Below are 14500 nucleotides of genomic sequence, written 5' to 3'. Positions count from 1 at the left end.
GGGAACTAGCTAGGTAAATGCATGGGGTTATGGGGATAGGGCCTGGGTGGGATTGTGGTCAGTACAGACTTGATGGGCCGAATGGCCTCTCTTTCTGCACTGTGGTATTCTATTCTATCTAAGTCAGCTCCCACCGTGGGTTCCCCGGTGGCGGGACAGGTAAGCCTTGCAAATTGCCATTGACTTTGGTGGGACCACAACATCCTGCCAGCAGCCAACGGCGAGCCGCCTTCCCAGTAGGTTGGGCTGGAAAATTCCGGTGTGAGTTCATTGCCATTCAGTTTCCAGAGGCTGCCAATGAGTTGTCTTGCCCAACCGCAAGCTTTGCTGGATCTCCTCATGCAAGATTGTTCACCACGATCGTTTTAACAGCACTGTCTGCCATTTTAAGAGAACGGTGGCCAAGTAAAATGAAGAGTTCAACTCTTCCATGAAAACAACATAGAAGAATTTGATACGAGTGCAGGAAGCATTTGCATGATAATAGTGGCCAAAGTAGTTCCTGGCTTTCAATCTTTGCCTCTCCTCAGTCTGTACTTAGTCAGAATTCCAAATCTACGACTGGGAACTTACCATGTGACAAACCCCATGGCTACTCTGTAGGTACAACTTGTGCGGTCTGGAGAGGAAGGAGGTTCAAATAGACTTGGGGGTAACTGAGCTTCATATGTCTTTGACTGGAAAGGTGAATGTGAGGCAAAGCTTGGCAACACTAGAATTAACACTGTTTTATTTATTTCTAGGTACATGTCAGCTGGGATGGGCCTATTACTGTACTGGAGGAGGTGCAGCGGCTGCAATGCTTCTCTGCACTTGGCTGGCTTGCTTTGCTGGCAAAAAACAGAAACAGTATCCGTACTGAAACCCCAAATAAGGACAAAGAAACAGCTCTGAGCAAGAGGGCTGTGGAGGAGTAAAATTGCAGGCAAAACATTTTATGGAACTTTTCCAAGGTTTCCTTCCTGAACTCATTCGCGATGGCATACAGAATCTGAAATGAGAGGATTGCAAGCTGAAAATCAATCTGAACAAAAGACTGAGATCTGGGTATATGATCTTTTATTTTCTTTTAAGCATTTCTTTCTTGGATGTGTAGCGTTAATGCCTTCCAAGAGGAAAGACTGTCTTGGACAAGTTCTCTTTGTTCAGAGTCCTCACCGCTGAGACTCCCTCAATTTATAGAGTAGGCTCACCGCCAAATCTTGTTGGGGTGAGTCAAGAACAAATGGAGACCCTTGAGGAGGACAGACAATTCTGCTTGTTTGGCCACAGGTGACCCTGTTGATGGAGAGCGTCCTATAGTGGGCTAGGACAGGAAGAGGAACTGACAATAAAGTCACTTGTTTTCCTGCTGTCAGTGGCCCAGGGGCACCTCTTGAGCTGGTTCGAAGTCTCGCCTTCTGTTTGCTTTAAGAGCTGTTTTGGAAATTACAGGGAACACGCTCTGCCCAAGGGGAGTCAGTCTCCCGGCTGCCAGTAATAGTCACGTTTTCTAGCGACAATTTTACAGTGAGTTTTAATCTCCTGGAAAAGATGAAACAGTTTGAATGGATAGCATTCCCGTTCACCCTCCTTCATCTTTTAGTACCATTTTTCAAAGGACCAATTTACTAGTAAAAACTTTTTTTTTTACATATATGTACATGATTATATATATAATTATATATCCATACCCACACATTTCCATTTTGGAATAAAATGTGTGTTTATAATTTGGTGACAATGTTAAAGCCTAGTAAACGTACGTAATAGCAGTATTTCATATCGTGTACCATATTATCACATCAAGGTAGATTGTATTCAACACATGTATGCTTCATGATATAGGTTCGTACAGTACAAATTTGTGTCAGTGTTTTGCTGTTACAGTATATGAGTAACAGCCACTTTCTATGCAGATATTTAACACATATTGTTCACAGCAAAAGATAGAAGATTTAGGCCTGGATTTTCCCCATCCCGCCAGGGCAGGCATTCTACAATCGTGCCATGAATCCCAACCAATTTCCTGGGTTAGGGGGTCATTGCATCTGCAGGGTTGACTCCTTATCAACAAGTGGGGGTTATCCCTTCCCCCATCCCACTGCTGCAAACAAGGAAAATTCCCGTGCTGCCACCCCAGGTGAGGTGAACCCAAGGTTAAAGGGGTCACAAAGATCGGCAGTGGATTTTAATATTAGGGCTCAGACTGAGTCAGATCCCAACAATGGAGCGGGTATATGGGGTAATTGGAAGGAGAAGAAGGGATCAGGGGAGGGGCCCTTTTCCCTATAAATAATCATGGGGCAGAATTGAGCGTGAGCTCACTCACTAGGGATTACCATCACCCCTCGCCTGGTGGTCTCTGAAGTGATTGAACCCGTCGTAGAATTGGGAAGCCCAATGCTTCCTGCCATTATTTAATGGCGGAGGGTATGGTGACGCAGGCAGGTGGGGCAGAAAGGCTGTGGCAATCCTCACTACTTCAATTTCCCACCAGCTGTACCACTATCCCACCTGATAATCCAAACCTTTTGTCTACCTACATCTTCAACGACCAAAAGTTACATCGCTCCTGACTCGTCGGAAGTTGTGAGCACATCAAGAGGACACGAAGTGGGCATACAATAGAAAAGGCATGTCTGCACAGCAGACTTTGTCTGGTAACTCTGGTTATTATGTCCGCCCTAAACAAAACTCCATTATCAACATCAGTTCCACTCTGAGATCCCCATTCATATTCTCTGCAGAGCGGATCAATCACCTCATTTTTAGTCTCAGTCTGGGATTGCTGACTCATCCTCAGATATATGGCAGTTGTAGTGCATTAATTTTGCATCTGTCTTGAATTTGCTAAACAATGGATAGAAGGCCTGATAGATTGCCCCTCCTTGCTGCTGAATTCAACTGATCTGGTTTGGTAAGTGTTGTCAGTTCTGAGTGGTTTGGTCTGAACATTGTCCAACATTTGTAAATAAGTCTAATTTTACCAGGTCACCAGAGCTGTCAAACTCAAATAGACCAAATGCATGGCATAAAACATACCACAAACAGAAGGAGATCCACATTTAAATTTACAGCTACTGATGAGATACAGTGATGATATGCTTACCAATCAGGAACCACCTGTACGTTGAGGTGTGAAGATCAGGAGTCACCCCCCTTTGCCCGGAAGGTTAAAACCAGGTTAAAAAGATACTGGGTAGCTTGTGGGTGCAATTCAAATTTCATGCCCACACCACAATGGAATTTTGCATCCTTAAGAAAAATCAAACAAATATTTGGGCCACTGACGCTTGTTAAATTGAGAATCTGCATGTGACTGCAAACCTGAAGTATTCTAATCCAAATTAAACTTCTGTACACCAACCAAAAACAAATGTGAACTGAGGTCACTTGTAGATTAGGTAGTGTCACTATGATATACAGTGACAGCGATTACACAAATATACAGTGATAGTGATTACACTGTAATATACAGTGATAGTGATTACACTGTAATATACTGTAATAGCGATTACACTATAATATACGGTGACAGCGATTACACTGTAATATACAATGATAGTGATTACACTGTAATATACGGTGATAGCGATTACACTGTAATATACGGTAATAGCGATTACACAAATATACAGTGATAGTGATTACACTGTAATATACAATGATAGTGATTACACTGTAATATACGGTGATAGCGGTTACACTGTAATATACAGTGATAGTGATTACACAAATATACAGTGATAGTGATTACACTGTAATATACGGTGATAGTGATTACACTGTAATATACGGTGATAGTGATTACACTGTAATATACTGTAATAGCGATTACACTATAATATACGGTGACAGCGATTACACTGTAATATACAATGATAGTGATTACACTGTAATATACGGTGATAGCGATTACACTGTAATATACGGTAATAGCGATTACACTGTAATATACAGTGATAGTGATTACACTGTAATATACGGTAATAGCGATTACACTGTAATATACAGTGATAGTGATTACACTGTAATATACGGTAATAGCGATTACACTGTAATATACAGTGATAGTGATTACACTGTAATATACGGTAATAGCGATTACACTGTAATATACGGTGATAGTGATTACACTGTAATATACGGTAATAGCGATTACACTGTAATATACAGTGATAGTGATTACACTGTAATATACGGTAATAGCGATTACATTGTAACATATGGTGATAGTGATTACACTATAATATAGTGATAGTGATTACACTGTAATATACGGTGATAGTGATTACACTGTAATATACGGTGATAGTGATTACACTGTAATATGCGGTGATAGCAATTACACTGTAATATACGGTGATAGTGATTACACTGTAATATACGGTAATAGCGATTACACTGTAATAGGCAGTGATAGCCATTGCACTGTGATATACGGTGATAGTGATTACACTGTAATATACAGTAATAGCGATTACACTGTAATATACGGTGATAGCGATTACACTGTAATATACAGTGATAGTGATTACACTGTAATATACAGTGATAGTGATTACACTGTAATATACGGTGATAGTGATTACACTGTAATATACGGTGATAGCGATTACACTGTAATATACAGTGATAGTGATTACACTGTAATATACGGTAATAGCGATTACACTGTAATATACGGTGACAGCGATTACACTATAACATACAGTAATAGCGATTACACTGTAATATACAGTGATAGCGATTACACTAATAGGCAGTGACAGCGATCACACTGTAATAGGCAGTGACAGCGATCACACTGTAATATGTGGTGATGGTGATTACAGTGTAATATAGGGTGATAGCGGTTACACTGTAATACATTGTAATAATGAACTGAACAATTCATTGTTTTTGTAAATTCCAAGTAGTTGCAGAGCAAAATAGTAGCGTTAGAATTTAAAATGTGTACTCACTGAGGTTGGTTACAATGGACATTTTATTGTTCATGCTTAGAAACATACCTCCGAAGCACAATGTCAAATGATTATAAAAGAATTGTGGCCTAAGAATTGTGCGTTTGTTGAGGTCTTTCTAAAATCTTTGGTAAATTCCCAATCCTAGCGATGGCCTGGAGGAACAAGAGTCAAATGATTAAGCATTTGTGGTAATACTTAATATGGATGCTAAGTCTGTCAGTGTTCAAAATGGTCCCCATTTCCCAAAATAGGTTGATGATTTATAATATCTTAATATCATTAGCTGAAGATACTTAGCTTTGTTTGTATTTTATTGGCCCTCCAATATTTCCCAGACCTCAGTTTGTGATCCTGTGAAAGCCTCAATGTTACATTGAAAACTGAGAGGTCACGACCTCCCAATTAGTTTATCAAGTAATTATAGAGTAATTTGTCAAAAGAATCTCAAGGCCCTTCAGACAAGTGGAGAGAACGGAATTAATTCAGTGTATCATAAAATCTAGGTCACCACCAGCAACTAGCTTCACATGTAGTATGGATCCCAGTAGACTGCAAAATTAAAGATTAAGGTTTTTTTTAACAGGAGAGGAAGTTCATTTGAGCAGGATTTAATAAACAAAGGGAAGAAGTTACAATGATCCTCCCCTGAACAAGGATTTCAGACGCTATATACTGTGAATTGAAACCTCCTCATGTGGACGTTGAACCATGTGAGGGTGAATTTTAACTTCTGTTGACTTCAATAGGGCAAAAGACTAGTGCTTGGGTGATTGGTTAATGCCTATTTTGCAACCCCATCAATGTTTAGTTTCTATCCAATACCTTCTGTAAATCCCATAGTTTTCAGAATTCTAAAATTTGCAAAAGCAACATATGCCAAGATTGGCAGACTGGAGTGGTGTATGCTACAATAAAAGCTTGGAGGAAACACGCCCTGAGGTTTTGGGATGGGAATTCTCAAATGAAATATGCCCACTAATCCATTGCCAATCTCCGCCATACTGAGAGTGAATGCAAAATGATTCACTTGGTGTCAGGTGAGGGCTGCTCATTAGAGAAACAGTCATGATTGGTTCACTTCTGATTAGCTCCTGGTGCTTGGTGAGCATTTGTTGACAGAGGGCCTGGGACAGGTTGCCACTACAATTACCCCATGGCTTGGTGTAGAGTGGAGAAGCAGAGACCAAAATAACTTAAACAAGATGGGTGTGTACTTCACATACCAACAAACTCTTACCATCTATTGCCCTCTACTGGCCCAGCTGGATATTGATGTAGGGTGAGATTGTTCTTCAAGCTGGACAGGAGTTGCTGTTCTTTTATAGTCCTAGGTATACATGCATATATAAAGAAATAGGTTTAAAGTAAAATTATAACGTGTACAAGTTTCTACATCAATAAGTATTGCCTCAATAGGGCTACAGGCATACCAGCACGGTGGCACTTCTGCCTCACAGCGCCAGGGACCCAGGTTCAATTCCTGGCTTGGGTCACTGTCTGTGTGGAGTCTGCACATTCTCCCCATGTCTGCGTGGGTTTCCTCTGGGTGCTCCGATTTCCTCCCACAGTCCAAAAGATGTGTTGGTTAGATGCATTGGCCATGCTAAATTCTCCCTAGGTGTCCCCGAACAGGCGCCGGAGTGTGGCGACTAGGGGATTTTCACAGTAACTTCATTGCAGTGTTAATGTAAACTTACTTGTGACAATAATAAATAAGTAAAAATAAGACTGTAAATTATTGCGTGCAAAATGAAGATTTATGCCTAGTAGTTCTGCCCCTGAGGTACCACAAACGTTTTTCTATAACCTCTTAATTGTACGTAAACTTTCCAAACTATCATTTCAAGGAACATTGAAACCGAGTGCAATTCAGAACCTGAAGTTATGTTTTCACTGTCTCTACTTGTGACTCTCAACGGTGTAATTCCAAATCTGTTCTTCTTTCCAATACATTGTTTGAAATTTTTAATACTCTGTAATAAGTCAGTGCAACTGTCAACTGACGGATTTGCAGCAAACACCATGTACTCTTGCTTGGGCCATTAAAGACCTTCAGTTGCTTTAACTTTTTAGTGTAAAAGTTTCATTTATCGCAGAGCTGTCATTTCCATGCAGTCGTTTAAACGTGTTGCAGTTAATCACTTAGTTTTCTCCACTGTTACATCAGTTGAAGAAGGGTGCAAGGACTCCCCCTTTTCCATACTCATCGGTTGATCATAACAGGGTTTTTTGAATTTTATAAGGATGAATGTGCCAATTCAGTTTAACTGTTTAAGATGCTAATTCAGTCAGCTAGGATCCTGGAGTTTAAAACAACAAGAGGTTATTTTCTATTGTGCTAAAAACGCATTCAGGTAAAGAAAGCTAAATGTTAAAAAAGGTAAACATACGTCCCAACTGTCACAACACACATAAACACAAGCAAGTAAAAACATAAGCTACAAAGTAGAGGAATTAACTTATGGTCAAATTAAGATTCAAAAAGATAAGGCAAGTACATTAAGAATTCACTGTTCAAATCCTTTTTTTTATTCATTCGTGGGACATGGGCGTCGCTGGCTGGCCAGCATTTATTGCCCATCCCTTGTTGCCCGAGGGCAGTTGAGAATCAACCACATTGCTATGGCTCTGGAGTCACATGTAGGCCAGACCAGGTAAGGACGGCAGATTTCCTTCCCTGAAGGACATTAGTGAACCAGATGGGTTTTCTGACAATGGTTTCATGGCCATCAGTAGAATTTTAATTCCAGATATTTTTTATTGAATTCAAATTCCACCATCTGCTGTAGCGGGATTCGAACCTGGGTTCCCAGAACATTAGCTGAGTTTCTGGATTAATAGTCTAGCGACATTGCCTCCCCTTTTTGCTATTGTTGTGGCTGAGGCAGCTTTAAAAGCTGGAGTCCTTGTTTTTCTTCTCCTGGAAATGGTACTTTGGAATCTGCGCTCTTCTTTAGACTGTCTGCTGTCCACGGTAAGATATTAGCAGGCAGGATTCAAGTTAGTTGAGAGAGAGAGAGAGAGACGAGAGGCAGACAACGTTCGGATGTGGGCGTCATCTGCTTTTCAGATGTTAATCTTCAGACTACTCCAAATCAAGCAAGGTTTTATAATTAATGAGATTCCAAAATGCTGATTATGATCACATGACCTCTCTATCCATGATGATTGAGTATTTCACAGAGGTAATTGATTAGCATATGTCTGGACAGACCTTAGCTCTTGTGTTACAGCCTAAGTGATTAATTTTTAACGTCCAAGCCATCATTTCTGAATGACTCATTCAACAGCTCTCCAAATTTTCCCGTCCAGCCCATGATGGCGCCCGCCATTGTTAGAGCCGAAACTATTCTGCCCTGATTCCAAAAAGGACGTATCAACATATTCCAGGTGTAACCATACTCTCTGGGCCCGATTTTACCATCATGTTGCGCCCATTTTCGGGCACAAAAACTTGGTAAAGTCGGGCGTGAGGTGAGTCGCGTGATCCGCGACCGCCTCCGCGGCTGTTCCCCATTTACCAATGGTTGAAAATAGTCGGGATCGGGACCGCGCCTGAAACGGGCATTCAAATTGAATTAATGGGCTGGACTCCCAGCTTTACTGGCACTTCCCCCTTTACCACTGCGTTCGCCAGTCCAGATTCATGTGAAACAGACATGCTCGGCAAAGGTCTGATTCGGACATTCCAGCTTCTGAAGAGGTAAGTTCAGAGCTTCCAGCGGCTCTCTGACTCAGATTGGTGGTGGGGTGGGGGGGCGGGGTGAGGTGGGTCAGATCATTCTCTGGTGAGGGGGCAGAGAGGCAGATCAGATGGCTCTCTGATGGGGTGGAGGGAGGCGGGTCAGAAAACTCTCTGGTTGGGGGAGTGAGGCGGGTCAGATCGTTCTCTGGTGGGGGGCGGGGGTGGCAGGGGGGTCCGCTGCCACTCTGTGTGCTATCGGTGGGGGGGGGGGGGGAAGAGGGTCCACTGCAACTCTGCGTGCGATCGGTGGGAGGGAAGGAGAGGTCTGCTGCCACTCTGCATGTAATCGATGGGGGGGAAGGGAGGCAGGGGGCCGTGATTGGTCTGGGTAGCCGGGGGTGGGGAGAGAAGGGGGACAGTAATGTTGTGGGGGTGGGGCAACGTCTGTGGGGGCCCGGGGAGGTATTATGCGGCCTGGGAGCGACGTGGCAAGGGAGCGTTTTTCTCTTTTTTACTGCGTATGCACATTTGAAGGCTCTGATCGGAGCAGCAGTGTTTCGGGCACGATAAGCCCCGCCCACAGGCCTGTGCAGCACAATTCAGAATCGCTGATTTTTTTTCTGGCAGAGTGTGTATGGGGGCGCCGGAGAACAGGTCTAAAAATTGGATCTGAAACACTCCCAGATTCAAGCCCGCCCAGCACTTCAAATCAAAATAGTAAAATCAGGCCCTCTCCATCCTCGGGTGACTGTCCACGTGGAGTTTGCACATTCTCCCCATGTCTACATGGGTTTCCTCTGGGTGCTCCGGTTTCCTCCCACACTCTAAAGGTGTGTGGGTTAGGTTGATTGGCCAGGCTAAATTGTCCCTTAGTGTCAGGGGGATTAACAGGGTAAATATGTTAGATTATGGGGCTGGGGTGGAATTGTTGTTGGTGCAGATGCGATGGGCTGAATGGCCTCCTTCTGCACTGTGAATTCTATGATTCTATGATTCTGATAGAATGGAATGCAGTTAGTATAGTGAAGCAAGTGGTAGCCATTTTAAGTTTCAGTCCATCTTTGAAGTAATCCTTGACATTAACAGATGTGAAATTCAACAGCAGGATTGCCAGTACATGTTCTAATTGTGATCCACATTGGAACCTTCCAGAAACTTGACCAACTTGCAGTTGTAGATGTCAGGTGACCTCTGGCAGCCATGTTAATGTCTTTTGTTTTAACAGTGGAAACTGGCTTTTTTTTTAAGTCCATAAGTGAGTCCAGCAGATGAAACTGAAGTTTAATATTTATTTATCATTAACACACCTCCGTAACACCAAGAATATATTTTTAAATTTCTAATTTGACAAAACCAGTCAGTTGAAGCATTTAACCATGAGCACATCATGAATGATATTGAAAAAGTTAAGACTGAATTTGAACCTAAGGTATAAGTACTTTAGTAGAAGTGGCTAGTTCCTATGACGGAATTTTTATTTAATGGTAATCCATCTGGTGTTTATCAGTCATTGTGTGGTCGCTTGAGGGTAAGAATGTTTTTCTGACTCCCAGAGGTAATCAAGTGAAAATCTATTTAGCTCTCAGATAATTCAGGAAGGTTATTTAGTGTGCCTTACAAACTGGAGAGGTGACAGATCTCATCCGCACTCTGTCCTGTGTTAAGAAAGTGATTGGTTTCAACACTTGTTTATTAAGATAGGGGAATCAGTTATAGCTTGTAACAGTTGCAGCAATTCCTACTGGAAGTCTGCTGATCCATTTTTTCTTTATTCCTTCATGGCGTGTGAGCATCGCTGGCATTTATTGCCCATCCCCAAATGCCCTTGAACTGAGTGGCTTGCCAGGCCATTTAAAGGTTAATCCCATTGCTGTGGATCTGGATTCACATGTAGGCCAGACCAGTAAAGGATGGCAGATTTCCATCCCTAGAAGGGCTTTACGACAATCGATGATAGTTGTCATGGTTCACCATTATTGAGAGTAGCTTTCTATTCCTGCTGCCGTGGTGGGATTTGAACCCATGTTCCCAGAACATTAGCTTGGGTCTCTGGATTGCCAGTCCAGTGATATTACCACTACACCTTCTCCAGATGAGACGAGAATTAGGCTTGCCAATGATGCCTCATGCAGTTGAAAGATAATTGCTGTCAAAGCTCAAGATGGATACTGCCATTTGAGAATGGTATCGTGGTCAACAGCACGGGGACAATACTTTCAGCGGGGGTGGGAAGAGATACACGCATTGAGATACAAGTGCTGCTTGTCTATGCTGTTCAGGTCTGCCTGCTAGCTTATTTCTTATCTCTCAACAGTACAGTGAGGACAATGTTCTTGTAAGGAAATGAGCTCCTCATTAACTCGCTCCTCCTAATATTAGGTCTACAAGTGGCGAGGCTGGGGACGAGCTTGGGGCTGGGACAAGGCTGGCAAAGAAGAAGAGCACTCTGGGGGAGGATGACCTCACTGGGTCTGGAGGTCTGGAGTGCTTATACTTCAATGCAAGGAGCGTAGCAGGTAAGACAGACGAACTTAGGGCCTTAATGCTTACGAGGAATTTGGATGTGGTTGCGGTGACAGAGACTTGGTTGAAAGAGGGACAGGACTGGCAGCTGAATATTCCGGGGTACAAGTGTTTTAGGCGAGACAGAGGAGGGGCCAAAAGAACAAAGAACAAAGAACAATACAGCACAGGAACAGGCCCTTCGGCCCCCCAAGCCCGCGCCGCTCCCCGGTCCAGGATTGAATCCTGAATCCAGGATCCCCGCCCAATTTTCCAGCCTATCTACATACCAATATCCTATCCACCGAGCTGTCCCTCACAGCTACGATGCTTTGTTCATTACAACCTATTAACTTACCCCCACCCCCCCATTCCAGACCATGTGATCTCCAGGGAGAGGCGAAAACCCAGAGTGAAAAACCCCAGGGCCAATATGGGGAAAAAAATCTGGGAAATTCCTCTCCGACCCCCTGAGGCGATCGAAACGAGTCCAGGAGATCACAATGGCCCCGATCGGAAAATGCTTCCCAACCCTAGTCATTTCCACTTCCACGAACACCATATGAATTCCCTGCCCCCGAGACAGGTTCCCAACTATCCGCAGTCTCACTCTGTACTGGCACCAGCAAGATGATCATAGAATGAAGCCTTGAAACGAGAAACCAGGAACAATTAGCCCGCGCCGCTCCCTGGTCCAAACTAGACCACTCTTTTGTATCCCTCCATTCCCACTCCGTTCATATAGCTGTCTAGATAAGTCTTAAACGTTCCCAGTGTGTCCGCCTCCACCACCTTGCCCGGCAACACATTCCAGGCCCCCACGACCCTCTGTGTGAAATATGTCCTTCTGATATCTGTGTTAAACCTCCCCCCCTTCACCTTGAACCTATGACCCCTCGTGAACGTCACCACCGACCCGGGGAAAAGCTTCCCACCGTTCACCCTATCTATGCCTTTCATAATTTTATACACCTCTATTAAGTCTCCCCTCATCCTCCGTCTTTCCAAGGAGAACAACCCCAGTTTCCCCAATCTCTCCTCATAACCAAGCCCCTCCATACCAGGCAACATCCTGGTAAACCTCCTCTGTACTCTCTCCAAAGCCTCCACGTCCTTCTGGTAGTGTGGTGACCAGAACTGGACGCAGTATTCCAAATGCGGCCGAACCAACGTTCTATACATCTGCAACATCAGACCCCAACTTTTATACTCTATGCCCCGTCCTATAAAGGCAAGCATGCCATATGCCTTCTTCACCACCTTCTCCACCTGTGACGTCACCTTCAAAGATCTGTGGACTTGCACACCCAGGTCCCTCTGCGTCTCTACACCCTTTATGGTTCTTCCATTTATCGTGTAGCTCCTCCCTACATTATTCCCACCAAAATGCATCACTTCGCATTTATCAGGATTGAACTCCATCTGCCATAAGAGGTGGGGGAGTAGCAGTATTAGTTGGAGAGCATATTACAGCGGTGCAGAGGGAGGACAATTCAGAGGGGTCGTGTAACGAGTCACTCTGGGTGGAGCTTAGAAACAGGAAAGGCGCAGTCACTATGTTGGGGGTATACTACAGGCCCCCCAACAGCCCAAGGGAAGTGGAAGAATGGATATGTCAGGAGATACTGGATAGGTGCAGGAAAAATAGGGTTGTTGTAGTGGGAGACTTCAATTTCCCTGGTAAAGACTGGAAATCGCTGAGAGCTGGGACTATGAATGGGGAGGAATTTGTAAAATGCGTTCAGGAGGGTTCTTTGGAACAATATGTAGATAGCCCGACTAGAGAGGGGGCTATACTGGACCTAGTACTGGGGAATGAGCCCGGTCAGGTCTTCAAAGTTTCGGTAGGGGAACATGTGGCAAATAGTGACCACAATTCTGTTAGCTTTAGGATAGTGATGGAAAAGGATGAGTGGTGTCCCAAGGGTAAGGTGTTGGATTGGGGGAAGGCTAACTTCAGTGGGATTAGGCAGAAATTGGCAGCTCTTGATTGGGAGAGGCTGTTTGAGGGTAAATCCACATCTGGCATGTGGGAGTCTTTTAAGAAACAGTTGTTAGGGCTACAGGACAGGCATGTGCCTGTAAAAAAGAAGGATAGGAAGGGTAGGATTCGAGAACCGTGGATAACCAGGGTAATTGAGGGACTGGTCAAAAAGAAAAGAGAGGCGTATGTTAGGTCCAGGCAGCTAATAACGGAGGGAGCTCTGGAGGAGTACAAAGAAAGTAGGAAAGAACTCAAACGGGGAATTAGAAGGGCAAAAAGGGGTCACGAAATGTCCTTGGCAGACAGGATTAAGGAGAATCCCAAGGCAATTTTTTCATACGTTAGGAACAAAAGGGTTGTCAGGGAAAAAATCGGACCTCTCAGGGACAAAAGTGGGGAATTATGCTTGGAGCCCAAAGAAGTAGGGGAGATCCTAAATGAATACTTTGCGTCGGTATTCACAAAGGAGAGGGATGTGTTGACTGGGAGTGTCTCGGAGGGGAGTGTTGAACCGTTGGAGAAAATCTCCATTACAAGGGAGGAAGTGTTAGGTTTGTTAGAGAATATAAAGACTGACAAATCTCCAGGGCCTGATGGAATCTATCCAAGGCTGCTCAGGGAGACGAGAGATGAAATTGCTGGGCCTCTGACGCAAATCTTTGTCTCGTCACTGGACACAGGTGAGGTCCCAGAGGATTGGAGGATAGCTAATGTGGTCCCGTTATTTAAGAAGGGTAGGAAGGATAACCCGGGTAATTATAGGCCGGTGAGCTTGACGTCCGTGGTGGGGAAGTTGTTGGAGAAGATTCTTAGAGATAGGATGTATGCGCATTTAGAAAGGAATAAACTCATTAACGATAGTCAGCATGGTTTTGTGAGAGGGAGGTCATGCCTCACTAACCTGGTGGAGTTTTTTGAAGAAGTGACTAGAATGGTTGACGAGGGAAGGGCCGTGGATGTCGTCTATATGGACTTTAGTAAAGCGTTTGACAAAGTCCCTCCTGGTAAGCTGGTGAAAAAGGTTGGATCTCATGGGATAAAGGGGGAGGTGGCTAGCTGGGTGGAGAACTGGCTTGGTCACAGAGGGTGGTAGTGGAAGGGTCTTTTTCCGGCTGGAGGCCTGTGACTAGTGGTGTTCCGCAGGGCTCTGTACTGGGACCTCTGCTGTTTGTGATTTATATAAACGATCTGGAAGAAGGTGTAACTGGGGTGATCAGTAAGTTTGCGGACGACACAAAATTGGCAGGACTTGCAGATAGTGAGGAACATTGTCAGAGGCTACAGAAGGATATAGATAGGCTGGAAATTTGGGCAAAGAAATGGCAGATGGAGTTCAATCCTGATAAATGTGAAGTGATGCATTTTGGTAGAAATAATGTA

General features: G+C 43.9%; 1 protein-coding gene across 2 annotated transcripts in view; it reads left to right on the top strand.

Moving 5' to 3' along the window:
- The window catches only part of LOC144499804 (LHFPL tetraspan subfamily member 6 protein-like), a 175591-nt gene extending 168585 nt beyond the window's left edge, over positions 1–7006 (top strand). Inside the window, exons 4-5 of one of the 2 annotated variants that reach the window (XR_013498900.1) lie at positions 744–3432; positions 4772–7006. Coding sequence is in view for 1 of the 2 variants with exons in the window: in XM_078222306.1 (XP_078078432.1) it covers positions 744–862 (119 nt within the window). In the remaining variant the exon portion in view is untranslated. Of the gene's footprint in view, positions 1–743 lie in introns of both variants that reach the window. The other variant, XM_078222306.1, reaches the window with a different exon arrangement.
- The last annotated feature ends 7494 nt before the right edge of the window (positions 7007–14500 follow it).

Source organism: Mustelus asterias, chromosome 10 (genome assembly GCF_964213995.1).
Source record: "Mustelus asterias chromosome 10, sMusAst1.hap1.1, whole genome shotgun sequence".
Classification (NCBI taxonomy): Eukaryota; Metazoa; Chordata; class Chondrichthyes; order Carcharhiniformes; family Triakidae; genus Mustelus; species Mustelus asterias.
Note: the sequence above shows the minus strand (reverse complement) of the source record. Positions and strands in the feature narration are given on the sequence as shown.